The sequence below is a fragment of the Bemisia tabaci genome, chromosome 5, assembly GCF_918797505.1.
Source record: "Bemisia tabaci chromosome 5, PGI_BMITA_v3".
NCBI classification, from domain to species: domain Eukaryota; kingdom Metazoa; phylum Arthropoda; class Insecta; order Hemiptera; family Aleyrodidae; genus Bemisia; species Bemisia tabaci.
In genome coordinates this window covers 41911687-41927502 of record NC_092797.1, presented here as the reverse complement: position 1 = coordinate 41927502, position 15816 = coordinate 41911687, and the positions used below count along the sequence as shown (strand labels likewise).

The window sequence follows — 15816 nt, the reverse complement described above, 5'->3', positions numbered from 1 at the left end:
TTAAACAATAGAACAATCTAACAGGGGAAAAAATAGTCCAGTAAAAAGGAGCATCTATGAATATTAAGAGCTATCATTTTTCAACTAAAAAAAACTTGCGAACATAGGAGGAATTAAATAGTGAGTCGCCTTACGTGGAATGCGTGAACAAAGACTGAATGGATCTCCAGAATAGCCAGGCTTGCAGCTACAGATTGGACTGTGATTGATCACATTGCAGATTGCATTTTGTCCGCAAGTACCAGGACAAGGGTCTGCGCACTTTTGATTGATGCAAGCTTTGTTGTGGGGACATTCAGAGCTAACGACACACTCTGGTCTACAGCCAGGAGGACTTCCGACGTAGGTGGGTTTACAAGAACAGACAGCTTGTCCATTGACCTCACGACACTGACTATTAGGACCACATGGAGATGGATTGCATGGATTAACCGGAGCTGCTTCGATCACTAAAAATAAGTCCAATAAAAGAAACTTAGTTGATGCTGAAGTTAAGTTTTGAAGTTATCAGCTACTACTCCTATTTTCTATCTGAACTGAAAACTTGAAGAAAAATGGAAAAATTCTCTTATGTCATAAAAGAAAGGATGACATCGCAGTTGAGTCTGTAAATGAAGCATCTGGTAGAGATCAAGATTTGGAGTAAGAAAATATTCATAAAATAGAATAAAATTACAAAATGGAATACCTTTCATAGGACGAACGAACTACTCTTAAAAATATTGTAATGCATCATGAAGTTTTTATTTCATTTTTAAACTGCCAGGAATAGAGTAAAAATGATAAAATTGTCTTTTTATCATACAGAGCATGATAAATTGAAGCTTAGACAATCAAAGGTCACATTTAAAAAAACCTTGAGATATACCAGGAAAGATATAATAAATATTTCAGCTGCTAAACTGTATTAGTGAAATTAAAGATAACAGATAGGGATTTTTCAGTAAATTCATTCTTAGAATCTATGACTTTAATTCTCATGTGATAGTTAGTTTGATTATTTTTGCCTGAGAACTTTGTTCTTACCTACTTGGAGGGAAGTCAAAGTTTCATAATTGACCTCCGGTGAAACTACACTCAATTTTGAATTCATTTTGAATGTTTCCAACACTGACAATATTATGATTTCAAATTTGTTGAAACATTCATCAGTAAAAAAGAAAGGATACAATTTTCAATCAATTTGTACCTATGTATTTTTGCTAATTATATGGATTACCATAAAACAGCAAATGTTGCCTTAGAGAAATAGAGTGTACCTAAGATTCTAAAATAAAAATTGGGATGTGCAGAAAAATGAAGAATTTAAAAGACGGAGAGAGAAAAATAGTATTACATGGCGGTTGAGGCGGAATAGCACTGCAGTATCTGAAGGGATCCCCAGTATATCCTGGCCAGCAGTTACAAACTGGAAGGTGATTGACAACCTGACAGTCCGCGTTCGAACCGCAGGTTCCAGGGCAAGGATCCTGACATTTGCTGCGAATGCAAGCCTTGTTTGGAGCACAGTCAGTGTTCAATGTACATTCTGGTCGACAACCTTCGTACGGATTTCCAACATAATCAGCCTGACATGTGCAAGAGCCTGCACCATTTTGCTCTCGACATACAGCATTGACACCACACGGTGATGGGGAGCAGGGGTTAATCACCTCTTGGGGCACAGGGTCCGCTAAAATGAGGATAATGACCGACTTTAGAGAATTTAGACAAATCAACCCAATTCAGATCCAGAGCAAAAGTCATGATTTGAAACTGATCTTAGCTGAGTAGGAATTTTCAGGTTAAAGACCTTCTTTTTAGATTGAAATACTCGAATATGAGATTTTTTACAACCAGGTAATTGATCAAAATTATGACCAAATGGAAGTAGAATCTAGAAAACAGAAAAGATGGTAATTTTAAAATTTTCTAGATGGCTGCGAATTATAATGATGTGTAATCTCTTCAGAACACTTTAAAAACTTGACAAAATTTTCTCCAAGGAAAAGCGAGTAGAAAAACAACCAAGATCTATTGGTGATGTTATGACCTCCTTAAATCGAATATTAAAAACGAAATGGGTCTCAATTTTAGGAATTTTTGAGAGCGATTATTAGGCACACTTGACTTGTCCAATTTTAATTATTAATTGAAGATAAAAATTCAGTCAATGTGCTGTCTCCTAATTTTTTACCCAACAGTTTGTCTTCACAAGAAAACTGTAGAAATGGAGCTTTTAATGGTGCAATAATTATTCGAGTACTCCATTAAGAGCTCCGATGATCCTTCAATCAAAAAGAAGAGCAACACAACTTACATTGCTGGATTGTGCATTGGACAAAGGGATCTCCTATGTAGCCAGGGACACAAATACACCTTGGAGTATGACTGACGACACGGCACTCAGCATTGGCTCCGCAGAGACCAGGACAAGGGTCACGACATTTTTGGTTGATGCAAGCTTGATGACTTGGACATTCACTGTTACTAACACACTCTGGTCGACAATTGGGTGGCGCGCCAATGAAATCAGGGAGGCAAGAGCACGATGGAGAATCAGCATGGACTTGACACTGAGCATTTGGCCCACAGGGTGATGGTACGCACGGATGTGAGGGAGCGGCTTGAACTGGAGGTGTTTCCGCTGAAGGAATAAAAAATTGCATCTCAGTTTCCACCCACGAAAATTTTAGGAATACATTTAAACAATTTAAAGCACAACTCATTGCTCTATCAATCGATCAGGAAAATGAGAAAATGCTCATATCTCTCTGTTTAGTAATTCTATTAAAAGAGTAAGCCTCCTCATAGAAAAGGAAACAGTGTGAACACTTTTCAAGAACTGAGCAGAAAATGAGAGACTCGATCTGGAAATTGAGAGGGTCTCTGCTGGGGAATAGATTATAGACGATGGATAAAAATCATGAATGGCGTAAGCTATGATTGTCCACTTACGTATGGGTTGACATCTCACGAAAGGATCGCCTGTGTATCTTGGAGGACAAGAGCAAATGGGATTGTGGTTGACAACTTCACAACGAGCGGAAATTCCACAGGTGCCAAGACATGGATTTCGACACTTCTGATTGGAACATGCCTCATTTCGGTTGCAATCAGAATTTACTATACATTCTGGTCTGCAGGCAGGAGGACTACCAATGAAGCCAGGAACACATGAGCAGACAGCATGGCCATTAGTGTCTCTACAGATACTATGAGGTCCACAAGGAGATGGGTTGCAAGGCTGTGTCTCAATGGGAGCTGAAAACGTAAAAGAGGGATTCAGACATCTTCTTTGAACTTACAATCCAAAATGGGAACAATAGGAAGTTCGAATTTTGGCCAAAAACTATGGACCAAAATGAACAGAAAGGTAAGAAAAACCAATTGCAAAATTCTACTAACCCTGCTGTATTGAGCACTGAACGAATGGATTTCCAGACATGCCTGGTGGACAACTGCAGATGGGTATGTGGTTGATGACGCTGCAGAGCGCATTTTGACCGCAAGTTCCAGGGCAGGGATCTTTGCATTTGTTTCTAATACACGCAAGAGTATGAGGGCACTCAGAGTTTAGAATGCATTCCGGCCGACAACCAACATATGGATCCCCTTGATATTCTGGCAAGCAGGTGCAAATACCATCCCTGCAGTCTGCATTCGGACCACAAGGGGACGGGTTGCAAGCATCAACCTCAAGAGGTTTATCATCCACTGCAAAGAGACCCGGAATATTAGGGTAGGTAAATGCAGACACGGATATTAAGATTTGATCTCAATCTTCAACAAGTAATGTAAAAAAAAAATTGAAGCTTTTGAAATTTTTACTGAATTTACATCAAATAGATTGAATGGGCAATTGATTTAAATACTGCAGGACTTTAAAGAACATTCCTAAGAATAAATTTAACATTGAAGGTTGGTCCCAATGTGACTTTTAAAAGTTTTTCACATGTAGCCCACAAACAAAAACTAAGTAAGCAGCTTAACTTGGGTATTTCACCAAAAACTGGATATATATTTTCTACAGACATGTGTGGCAACTAAAATATTAAGGACCAACAGCAATCTTTCCACTTCAAAAAGTAGAGGGTAAATTATTATTGTTTTTCTTGAATCGAGAGGGATCAAAATTGTTCTTACATGGAGGAGGTTTCGGATAGCAGTTGGTGAAAGGATCTCCTGTGTGACCTTCAGGACAAGTACAAGATGGGGTGTGATTGATGACATTGCAGAGAGCACCAGCGCCACAAGACCCAGGACAAGGATCGCGACACTTCTCTCGGATGCAAGCAAGAGCACTTTGGCATTCAGCGTTGATGATACACTCTGGTCTGCAATTTGGCGGAGTGCCAGTGTATTCAGGTCGACAAGAACAAGAGGGTGCCCCACCAATGTCACGACATTGTGAATACGGACCACATGGTGATGGTATGCACGGATTGACAAAAATCGGATCAGCAGGAAGAGGGGGTGGAGCTGTAATTAAAAAAAAAGGGATGGTAAAAATAGGAGCCTCTTCGACAATGTCAGGGAATAGAATGATTTCAATGAAAAAAGAAATAGTTAGCCGACAGTCAACTATAATAATACGAATGGAAAATTGGAACGACTGCTTACGTGGGATTGGAGAGCAAAATGTGAAGGGATCTCCAGAGTATCCTGATTGACAACTACAAATGGGGCTGTGATTGATGACGTTACAGATTGCATGTTGTCCGCAAGTGCCTGGACAAGGATCTGAGCATTTCTGATTGATGCAAGCCTTCTTATGAGAACACTCAGAGCTGACAACGCACTCTGGTCTACACCCTGGAGGACTTCCGACATAGGATGGTTTACAAGAGCACACGGCTTGACCGTTAACTTCACGACACTGACTGTTTGGACCACACGGAGATGGATAACAAGGATCAACTGGGGCCGCCTCAACCGCTAGATAAGAAAAAGTGAAATGATGAATCAGTTTAATGATTCGTTTCAGACGTAGGTAATTTTTAATAAATTGTAATGAGTAGGTAAGTCATCGATGTTGAACACTTGGAATCAGTGCTAGCACTGTCAGGAGTCCAATTATTTTTGAAAATTATTTGACTTTAAAAGAAAATGAAAGTAGACTCATTTCATTTTTTGAGATCATGCTCAGTGGATCACTGGCATAGATTTTCATAAAATGCCTACAGAAATTTAAAATTATTTAGCTAAAATAACCGACTTTGAATTTGGATGAAAAACTTGACTCATATAAGATACTTTATCAATGAACATCAAAATTTTCTAGAACAGATACTTTAAAATGAGGTGGTATGAGTTTTAAATAAAAACTTATGAGAGGATAAACCATTCATAGGGAAAAATAATAAAAAAAATTTTGTTTAATTATGTATCATAGTTTCAAATTTTTAAATAATTCGAAATGATACTTAAAGCTCCAAAGAAAGCTGATGAGTGCAAAAGATTGAGAATACTGCCGTGAAACAAAAATTGAGAACAAAGCAATGCAATATATATTACGTGGAGGGATTGTTGGTGCTATGTTGCAGTGACGGAATGGATCACCAGTGTAGCCCACTCGACAAGTGCACATAGGAATATGATTCACAACTTGACAGTCGGCGTTTGGTCCACAAGTGCCTGGGCAAGGATCCTGACACTTGCTACGAATGCAAGCTTTGTTCGGAGCACAATCAGTATTCAAGGTACATTCTGGCCGACAACCTTCGTATGGGTTACCGATGTATTCAGGTAAACAGGTGCAAGATCCAGCACCATTCTGTTCGCGACAAATGGCATTGCTACCGCATGGCGATGGCGAGCATGGAGAAATAACTTCATGGGGTGTTGGCTCCGCTGTAATGCAGAAAAACGACACCACCATGATCAATTTCAGTATTCTTAATGATGAAATTCGCTAAACATGAGCTGGGGCAAAAATCAGCTAATTTACTGAGAAACGATAGCTAATTAGCTTAACTTCTATCTAGAGTGACGTGTTGATAGAAAGTAGAAAATAGTCAGAGAAAGGACAAAATAAAATAGTTGCCTTGCGGCCAACCATAGCAGATTCAAAAATTGCACGATTATGAGTGAGTGTTTATGTTTTCACGGTGTTTATTCTTGATTCTCAACTGAATTTTCTGGCTCCAACTTAAAAAGATAAAACCCTGTTAGGCTGAATTAGAATCAGAAAAATATTCGACTGGATATGTTTCATGAAAAATTGGCACACTAAGTGGCATTTAAATATACTTCAGCCAGTCTTACATCTCAATAAAATTCATGGGAACTTACACTGTTGAATCGAACACTGGGTGAATGGATCACCAACATAACCAATGGGACAGACACATCGAGGGGTATGACTGACAACGCGACAATCAGCATTTGCACCACAAAGACCAGGGCAGGGATCTCGACACTTTTGGTTGATGCAAGCTTGATGGCTTGGACATTCGCTATTACTGACACATTCAGGCCTACAACTTGGTGGTATGCCAAGGAAGCCAGGAAGGCAAGAGCACGATGGTGAGTCACCATGCGGTTGGCATTGAGCATTGGGTCCACAAGGCGATGGTACACAAGGGTTTTGTGGAGTATGTTGAGGGGGTGGAGTCTCCGCTAAAAGAAAGCGAACGAAAGGTATATTTTAGCGATATCTTGCCTAAGAAATCCTTTGAACGAAAAGTTCTTGATTTATTGTAGGAAGCTATTAAAGATACTTGCCATAGATTCATTGACGCATTAAAAAAGACAACTAGTCGATTAAGCGTCTTTAAAAAAGGCATTTTTTTTCTCAATCAAGTTGGTGGCACAAAAATTCCGCCAATAAAAAAAACCAACCTTACTACAAAATTTTATAATCAAGTAAAAGCAAGTTCTACAAATCAAATGCAGCATCTTATATACAAGTGAAAATTTTGCCATCAGAAAGAGTCTCATTTGAGATATTTTTTTGAAATTTCATGTAAGTAAAAGACTTACGTATAGGGAGGCATCGAATAAACGGATCCCCGGTAAATCTTGGTGGACAGCTACAAATGGGATTATGGTTAACAACTTCACATCTAGCACCAACTCCACAGGTACCGGGACAAGGATTACGACATTTCTGGTTGGAGCAAGCTTCATTTCGACCACAGTCAGAGTTAACAGTGCACTCAGGTCTACAAGCAGGGGGACTGCCAATGTAACCAGCAACGCATGAGCATACTGCTTGATTATTTATTTCTCTGCACAAACTGTGCGGTCCACAAGGTGAGGGATTGCAGGGTTGTGTCACGATTGGAGCTGAGGAAATGGACAGAAAAACCAATTAGCTACTTGCCATGGTTCAGGGAAGGGTTTCTTAGCTGACAACTAATACTGACTATCAGTGAAAAAATAAAAAAAAAATAATAACGGGAACAAGGGGCAAAAGATCTTCAGAGATCTGTTAAATATGGTGTCCATTCAAAGGAATTGAAAAAAAAGTGAACTGATAAAGGACAAATAAATTAAAAATAACTTTTAAAAAAGAAATTATGGACCTCAAAAATATTCCTTAGCATAAGTCTATAAATTTAGAGACTTATACAGATTTTGTCTGGAAATCTCGTACTATACATTAAGTTTTAAGGAGCCAGTTTTTTTGCTCTTAAGTTAGTTTATGGATTCCAGGAAAACACAGCAAAATATCAAAATAAGAGTTACACACCCTGCTGTGGTCTACATTCAACAAATGGATTCCCTGCCATGCCCGTTGGACAACTGCAAATCGGAATGTGGTTTAGTACAGTGCATATGGCATCCTGGCCACAAGTTCCGGGACAAGGATCTTTGCACTTGTTTCGAATACAAGCTCGGTTACGAGGACAGTCCGAGTTCAAAATACATTCTGGTCTACAACTGGAGTAAGGATCTCCTTGGTACTCGGGAAGACAAGAACATACTCCATCTCTACAGACAGCATTAGCTCCACATGGCGAAGGGTTACACGGATCAATTTCTGGAGGACTATCGACAGCTGCAATCGTAAAAAAAATTCTTTGAGGTGACAGAAGTAATGTCATTTACTTCACATAGAGGAAAACGAGGGTGTGATTCATATGAAATCATTCAACTTTGTTTAGAACTGCCTGATGAGCCAAGTTCAAAAAGTTGTGAATGTTTCTCCGAAAATAGATGGCGAAGAAGAATAGCTGTCAGAGAGAAAAGACTAAACTGCATAGGGTGAATTTCTTTTTGATAGGTGGATGTTTACTATCTTGACAGTTTTCATGACATTTGTCAATTTGAACGACTAAGGATAATTAAGACTTCTTCATTAAAAATTAGGCATTTTTTTAGTCGGGAAAAGGTCAACTTCGGACTTTTAGGACTCCTAGATTTTCGTCATTTGCGACAATATATGTGATCAAAAAGCACTGAGAATCGAAATATACCCTTAATGTGTTTTTTTGATGATTTTTGTCAATGTAAATTACAAGCTCCAGAATACATAAGATTTTCAACTTTTCTAAAAAATTATAAGCCTTTAAGTTACGAGACCCTTTGTTATTCATGTGATTGAGATAGAGAGCGTTTCTTACGTGGAGGAGGTTTAGGGTGGCAATTTATAAAAGCATCACCAGTGTAACCATCTGGGCAAGTGCAAGTGGGCGTGTGGTTGATAACATTACAAACAGCCCCCGAGCCGCAGGAGCCTGGACAAGGGTCCCGACATTTCTCACGGATACAGGCTAAGGCACTTTGACACTCGGCATTAATGATACACTCTGGTCTGCAGTTAGGCGGAGTGCCAGTGAACTCTGGTAGACAAGAACATGAGGGAGCTCCACCAATATTACGACATTGTGAATTAGGTCCACATGGTGAAGGTATGCATGGATTTAAATAGACCGGGTCAGCTGCTGGAGGCAAAGGTACTGCAAAAATTCAGGCAAGAATATTAGCCTGTTGAAAAATGACTACAGAGTACACCTAACTTTCCAAAATGATAGTTCAGAAGAACCGATCAAAACCCTTGATAAAAACTGATTAAGTGAGGCAAGAGCTTTACAACAGTGCACGACCTACAACAAGGCAGCCGTCAATAGGATGCTAAAACTCAGAATCTTTTGGATTGTGTGAGGTCAGTGGGAATTTTTCTTCTCCCTTAAACCGATTTTTGTGATGGACAATTTTTTGTTTCCTCTAATAATTATGCAAAATTTCAATTGACATGTTGTAGCCATTTTTTCTACAAATCAGTAGCATCAGAGACTTTTTTGGTAAATTTCTTTTGTGAAATATATATTGATAATTCATCAAGGAATTCATCCAATATTCCATGGTAAGAAATGTGATTGAATTGGATGTTTGTCGCCAAAAGTGGACTTAAGTAATTTTTTAACGATGAAGCACACAAAAGCACAATTTTTCATTAATCTCTATTTTTGAAACTCACAAAGCCTCTACCTAAGCAAATATTTCAAAGATGTAAGACTTAAATCTGCGACAATGATAATCCAGTTTGAAAATAAAACATAAATGCTGCTATGAAAATTTCAGTAATTCAGTGACTGCTTACATGGGATACGGGTGCAAACTATGAAGGGATCTCCTGTGTAGCCTTGGCGACAAGTACAAATTGGACTGTGGTTGATAACTTGACAGACAGCATATTGTCCACAAGTCCCAGGGCATGGATCGGAACACTTTTGATTGATACAAGCCTTGTTGTGAGGACACTCTGAACTCACAACACATTCAGGACGACAACCAGGGGGACTACCAACGTAGGTTGGTTTGCAGGAACAAACAGCTTGACCATTAATTTCACGACACATACTGTTTGGACCACATGGAGATGGATTGCAAGGGTCAAGTGGAGCTGCTTCCACGACTGAAATAATGAAAATAAAAAAAGTCCATCATTGAGGGGAAATAAAAGATGGTATCGAATCATAGTTTTTGACGGGAGATTTTGAATTATTGTACCTTTTCAGAGACATTACTTGGTACCTTTTTTCTAGTTTTGGAGCATAAAATAGTAGAAGAACGGTCCAAAAGCGTACCAGTAATCCAGCTAAATAGATTCTATTAATTTAATGGCATTACTTAGGAGAATTTTAATTTGGGCAAAAGACCAAATGAAAAAAAAGAAAAACGACAAAAGATAGTTTTAGATAGTCTATCTTTGAAGAAATCGAACTAGAAATGAGACGAATTAAAAAATTGGAAGAATGATAATTACTTGGTGGAGAAACAGGAGCAAGGTTGCAGTACTTGAATGGATCCCCGCTGTACCCTGGTAAGCAGGTACAAGACGGAATATGATTGACCACCTGACAGATTGCATTTGGTCCACAAGTTCCTGGACAAGGATCTTGGCATTTACTGCGAATGCAAGCTTTGTTTGGAGCACAATCGGTGTTCAAAGTGCATTCTGGGCGACAACCCTCATACGGATTTCCAATGTAATCAGCCAAACATGTACAAGAACCAGCACCGTTTTGTTCTCGACAGATCGCGTTAATTCCACATGGTGATGGTGAACAAGGTGTAATTACTTCTTGGGGCAATGGCTCCGCTGGAGGGGAAAACACAAATCCCAATTAATACCGATCACTTTCGCCATAGCCTAACAGTGACAATGATCTTTACTTCTAACTACTTTTTCAAGAAATAGGAGAAACCAAACTTACATTGTTGGATTGAGCACTGGACAAAGGGATCTCCAACGTAGCCTGTTGGACAAATGCATCTTGGAGAGTGACTCACGACTCGACATTCTGCATTTGCACCACACAGACCTGGGCAGGGGTCTCGACACTTCTGATTGATACAAGCTTGGTGACTGGGGCATTCACTATTACTGATGCATTCAGGTCGACAGTTGGGAGGGATTCCGATGAAGTCAGGCAAACAAGAACACGAAGGTGACTCCCCGTGGGGTTGACACTGCGCATTCGGACCGCAAGGTGAAGGAACGCATGGGTTTTGAGGAGCTGCTTGAACTGGAGGAGGCTCCCCTATAAAAGAGAAAAATTGGGTCATAAAAGAACCAACCAAAGATTCCAAAGGTCAAGAGAAGTGAATCCAACAAAACTGAGACAGATATCTGCATAATGTATGTATTGATAATTTATCAACTTTTTTGCTAACTTTTAAGAGACGTAAATCGATCATCAACTTACTTATGGGTAAACATCTAACGAATGGGTCTCCAGTGTATCTGGGAGGGCAACTGCAGATAGGGTTGTGATTCACTATTTCACACCGGGCCCCTACACCGCAGGTACCAGGACAAGGGTTGCGACATTTTTGATTGTTACATGCTTCATTTCGACCACAGTCTGAGTTGACGATACATTCAGGACGACAAGCAGGAGGACTGCCAATGAAACCAGGAGCACAAGAACAAACGCCTTGATTGTTCACCTCTCGACAAATACTATGTGGTCCACATGGAGATGGATTGCATGGTTGAGTTACGACAGGAGCTACAAGTAAGTAGAAACCAAAATTCTCATTTAGAATAAGGTAGAAGTATGTTCATTCTAAGAGTGAAAAATTCTGATAATTTTTTTAGGACTGATAATTACTTCCTAAATAAAGGGATCATGGTGCTAACTTTTAGCACCTCTTGATTGGAATATGTTTCTTCAAATTTTAATCGTTTTGAAAAACGTTTAGCTGAAAGACTTTTGCTTTTCTGGAAGCGACAAGAGAGTAGTTAAAAAGAGTAGACAAAAAACCTTTTAAATCTTACGACTGACTGAGGGCGACAATTATTATACGTCTTGTGGGACAAACCATCATATGAGGGAAAAGAAAGAAAAAAAGCTTTGACACCCTCATCAAAAAATATAAAAGAAACGAACCCTGCTGAGGTTTGCACTGGACGAAAGGATTCCCTGACATGCTGGCTGGACAAGTGCACATTGGAATATGATTGAAAACTGTACAAATGGCATTGTCACCGCAGGTTCCTCTACATGGATCTTTGCACTTGTTCCGAATGCAAGCAAGGTTTTGTGGACAGTCACTATTTAAAATGCACTCTGGTCTACAGCCAGTGTAAGGATCTCCTTGGTATTCAGGAAGACATGAACACACTCCATCACGGCAGATGGCGTTGGGTCCGCAGGGGGAGGGATCGCAAGGATCAGTGCTTTGTGGTGGTTCAGTTGCTGTAAAATAACCGAGCGTGTTAGGATGGAGGATTCATAAATAACTGGATGCATGTTTATCATGGCTTCAAACTTTAGGAGAAATCAAACGAAAATTAACTTTCAGTAATCAGATTTTATGTTTTTGATAGGCACTTCAATAATAGCCAGAATTGAATATTTTTGTTATCAATTTATGAAAATAATCAGTGAACTTCTATGACATGACATAGTGTCTCCTAACTGAGAAATTTTCATTAGAAAAATTCTTTGATTTTTGTTTTTGTAATCTTAAGCCAGATTCTTAGGTTCAGTAAAAAATGTACGAACAGTCCTTACGTGGGGGTGGTTTTGGGTAGCAATTGGTAAATGGATCTCCTGTGTATCCTTCTGGACAAACGCACGCCGGTGTGTGATTGATCACATTACAGAGAGCACCAGATCCACAGGAACCAGGGCAAGGGTCTTTGCACTTCTCACGAATACAAGCTAGGGCGCTCTGGCATTCAGCATTTATAAGACATTCCGGTCTACAGTTAGGGGGTGTGCCAGTGTATTCAGGTCGACAAGAACAAGAAGGCGCTCCACCAATGTCACGACATTGTGAGTAAGGGCCACAAGGTGAGGGGACACATGGATTGAGTAGTATGGGATCTGCTGATGGTGGAGGGGGCGCTGTAGGGCAGATAATTGAAAAAAAGGAATCAATTGAAGGCGCCTATTAACGATGTGTTATTTATCCCAACACCTTATTAGATGAGCAGAGACGGCAAGATCTGCTACAGAGAAATTCATGAAAACTCTATAGAGAGATTAACTCTTCAATGGCATAATTCAAGTAGAAAAATTTTGAATCGTCTTAAAAGAAAATTTCCAGAATTTTCAATAAATAAAGAGAGCAAAAAAGGCTCATTCAACAGATGATTTAAATTTCTATCCATGAAGAGGAGGTAATTATGACTTCTTATGAGCAAGAAAAAATGAATCAGAAGTTGCTTTCTAAGGAGTCAATTGTAAAAATTAAGGACAAAAATAAAGAACTATATAAGGAAATAACTATAGAATCACTCACGAGGAATAAGGGAGCACACTGTGAACGGATCGCCAGTATACCCAGAGCGACAACTGCAAATGGGACTGTGATTTATAACATGGCAAACTGCATTTTGCCCGCAGGTGCCAGGGCACGGGTCCGTGCATTTTTGATTGATGCATGCTTTGTTGTGCGGACATTCGGAACTAACGACACACTCTGGTCTGCAGCCAGGTGGACTTCCAATGTACAAAGGTTTGCAAGAGCAGACAGCTTGCCCATTGATTTCACGACACACACTGTTTGGACCACATGGAGATGGGTAACACGGATCTATGGGTGCTGCCTCGACAGCTAGAAAAAACACTCTCGATTAGTCCAATCTCGTAGCATCTCATTGGGTCAAATCTATTCTTAGTCCAATGGAAATAATTACTTAAAATTGATCAAGTATAAAAGCAATGAAGGAGCTTATTCTTTTTTTTTAGTAGCAGGAAAAGATTTAAAAAATGCTCACGGAATTCTGTGAGTTTTCTCTTCCTTAGTTGCAAAACTGCATCGAAAATTTATCTCATTAAAAATCTATTTTGTGGAGATTGAAAAACTGCAAAAATGCTGAGTAAACTGGACAGAAACTTCTGAGGTATTGGTATTACGAAAACGTTTCTAAAATTACGAAGTAAACCACAGAGCAAGCTTTTTGTGAGACCAGCATAAGTGTCCAGAAAAGAACTTTAGGATCCTAACATCAGTAAATAATAGAGTGGCAGTAATGTATTACATGGAGGAGTTGTAGGAGATGGGCTACAGTATCTGAATGGATCTCCTGTATATCCAGGCCAACAGGTGCAAGATGGAATGTGATTGACGACTTGACAGTCAGCATTGGGTCCACAAGTTCCTGGACAAGGATCTTGGCATTTACTGCGAATGCAAGCTTTGTTTGGAGCGCAATCCGTGTTCAAAGTGCATTCTGGGCGACAACCTTCATACGGATTTCCGACATAATCAGCCTGACAAGTGCAAGAACCTGCGCCGTTTTGTTCTCGACATACAGCATTGACACCACATGGTGATGGGGAGCAGGGGTTTATCACCTCTTGGGGCAATGGCTCCGCTGGAAAGGCAAACACAAATCCCAATTAATATCACTTTTCTCGTGGCCTAACAGCGAAAATGATCTTTCTTTCAAAATACTTCTTCATGAAATAGGAAAAACCAAACTTACATTGTTGAATTGTGCATTGAACAAATGGGTCGCCGACGTAACCAGGGGTACAAACACACCGGGGAGTGTGACTGACTACATGACATTGAGCATTGGCACCACACAGACCTGGGCAAGGGTCTCGACATTTTTGATTGATACAAGCTTGGTGACTGGGGCATTCACTATTACTGATGCATTCAGGTCGACAGTTGGGAGGGATTCCGATGAAGTCAGGCAAACAAGAACACGAAGGTGACTCCCCGTGGGATTGACACTGCGCATTCGGACCACAAGGTGAAGGAACGCAAGGGTTTTGAGGAGCTGCTTGAACTGGAGGAAGCTCCGCTAGAAAAAGGAGAGAGAGGGTTGAAAAAAATGCAAACCACAGTGACTCAAGTTTATGTTATGAGGAGCCTGACAAATTCAGCAGAAAAAGTGTTTTGTCGATTATTTTACTGACTTTAGGGCTAAATCTTCAAGTTGAGGAGACCTAGAGACTTTTCATTCCTTGATTTTTCAAACAAAAAGCATTCACGCATAAAAATTAAGCTCCTCTTGCATTAATTGGAGATTTTCCACAGTTTGCATCACAAGTATTGGTTCCTAAATCTTTCCACTAATTTTTTAGCACCAAATCAAACATGGGCCAACAAATTTGAGACAAAATGATCTTTGAGCAGAAAGCTTTGAGAATTTTTGTTTAAAACCACAAGTTCTCTAATGTGTTCCTTAATAATCTTGGAGTTTTAAGGTTCAAGCTGCAATGGACTAAACCCATAAACTTCAATTTACTGCTGGAATAAATCAATTGTCCACTTACGTATGGGTAAACATCTAACGAATGGGTCTCCGGTGTATCTGGGAGGGCAACTGCAGATTGGGTTGTGATTCACAATCTCACACCGCGCCCCTACACCGCAGGTGCCAGGACAAGGGTTGCGACATTTTTGGTTGTTACAAGCCTCGTTTCGGCCACAATCTGCATTGATGACGCACTCAGGACGACAAACGGGTGGACTACCGATGAAACCAGGGGCACAAGAACAAACGCCTTGATTATTTATCTCTCGACAAATACTGTGTGGTCCACAAGGATTTGGATTGCATGGCTGAGTTACAACAGGAGCTGCAATGCAACGATAGCAAATTACTTCAAGGTGACCTTAAAAAACAGAGGATGTAGAGAGAAAGAGGAAGAAAATTGAATTAGCTGGAGGTTCAGATACTCCCAATTTGGTTTTATGATGATTACGAATAAGATTAAAAATGTTCAGAACACTAACCCTGCTGAAGAAGGCAAAGAACGAATGGATTTCCTGACATTCCTGCTGGACAGCTGCAAATTGGAATATGGTTGACAACGCTACAAATGGCATCCTGGCCACACGTTCCTGGACAAGGATCTTTACACTTAGTGCGAATACAAGCTTGGTTCCGAGGACACTCTGAGTTCAAAATAC

General features: G+C 39.9%; 2 protein-coding genes across 2 annotated transcripts in view; both read right to left on the bottom strand.

Moving 5' to 3' along the window:
* The window catches only part of LOC109039133 (uncharacterized), a 424526-nt gene that overhangs the window by 39343 nt on the left and 369367 nt on the right, over positions 1 to 15816 (bottom strand). Inside the window, 1 exon segment of the mRNA XM_072300747.1 lies at positions 135 to 449. Coding sequence (XP_072156848.1) covers positions 135 to 449 — 315 coding nt within the window.
* Positions 2195 to 15790, bottom strand: LOC140224662 (uncharacterized). The gene is made up of 20 exons (XM_072300756.1): positions 15640 to 15790; positions 15177 to 15482; positions 14375 to 14701; positions 13928 to 14263; positions 13186 to 13500; positions 12453 to 12788; positions 11826 to 12134; positions 11139 to 11444; positions 10647 to 10973; positions 10196 to 10531; positions 9530 to 9844; positions 8550 to 8885; positions 7676 to 7984; positions 6964 to 7269; positions 6274 to 6600; positions 5497 to 5832; positions 4126 to 4917; positions 3388 to 3696; positions 2938 to 3243; positions 2195 to 2626 (listed from the first exon to the last, which is right to left on the bottom strand). The coding sequence occupies exons 1-20, from the start codon at positions 15677 to 15679 to the stop codon at positions 2274 to 2276; spliced, it is 6627 nt and encodes a 2208-aa protein (XP_072156857.1). The 5' UTR covers positions 15680 to 15790; the 3' UTR covers positions 2195 to 2273.

Bases quoted from the DNA above. Each gene is read 5' to 3' on its own strand.
- LOC140224662 (XM_072300756.1), bottom strand. From the start codon at position 15,679: ATGTCAGGAAATCCATTCGTTCTTTGCCTTCTTCAGCAGG. The intron at 9,845-10,195 runs GTAATTATCATT...TCATTATTTCAG, and splicing joins TGCTCCTGTTTCTCCACCAA to TCGTGGAAGCAGCTCCACTT. The intron at 8,886-9,529 runs GTAAGCAGTCAC...GAATTTTTGCAG, and splicing joins AGTTTGCACCCGTATCCCAT to TACCTTTGCCTCCAGCAGCT.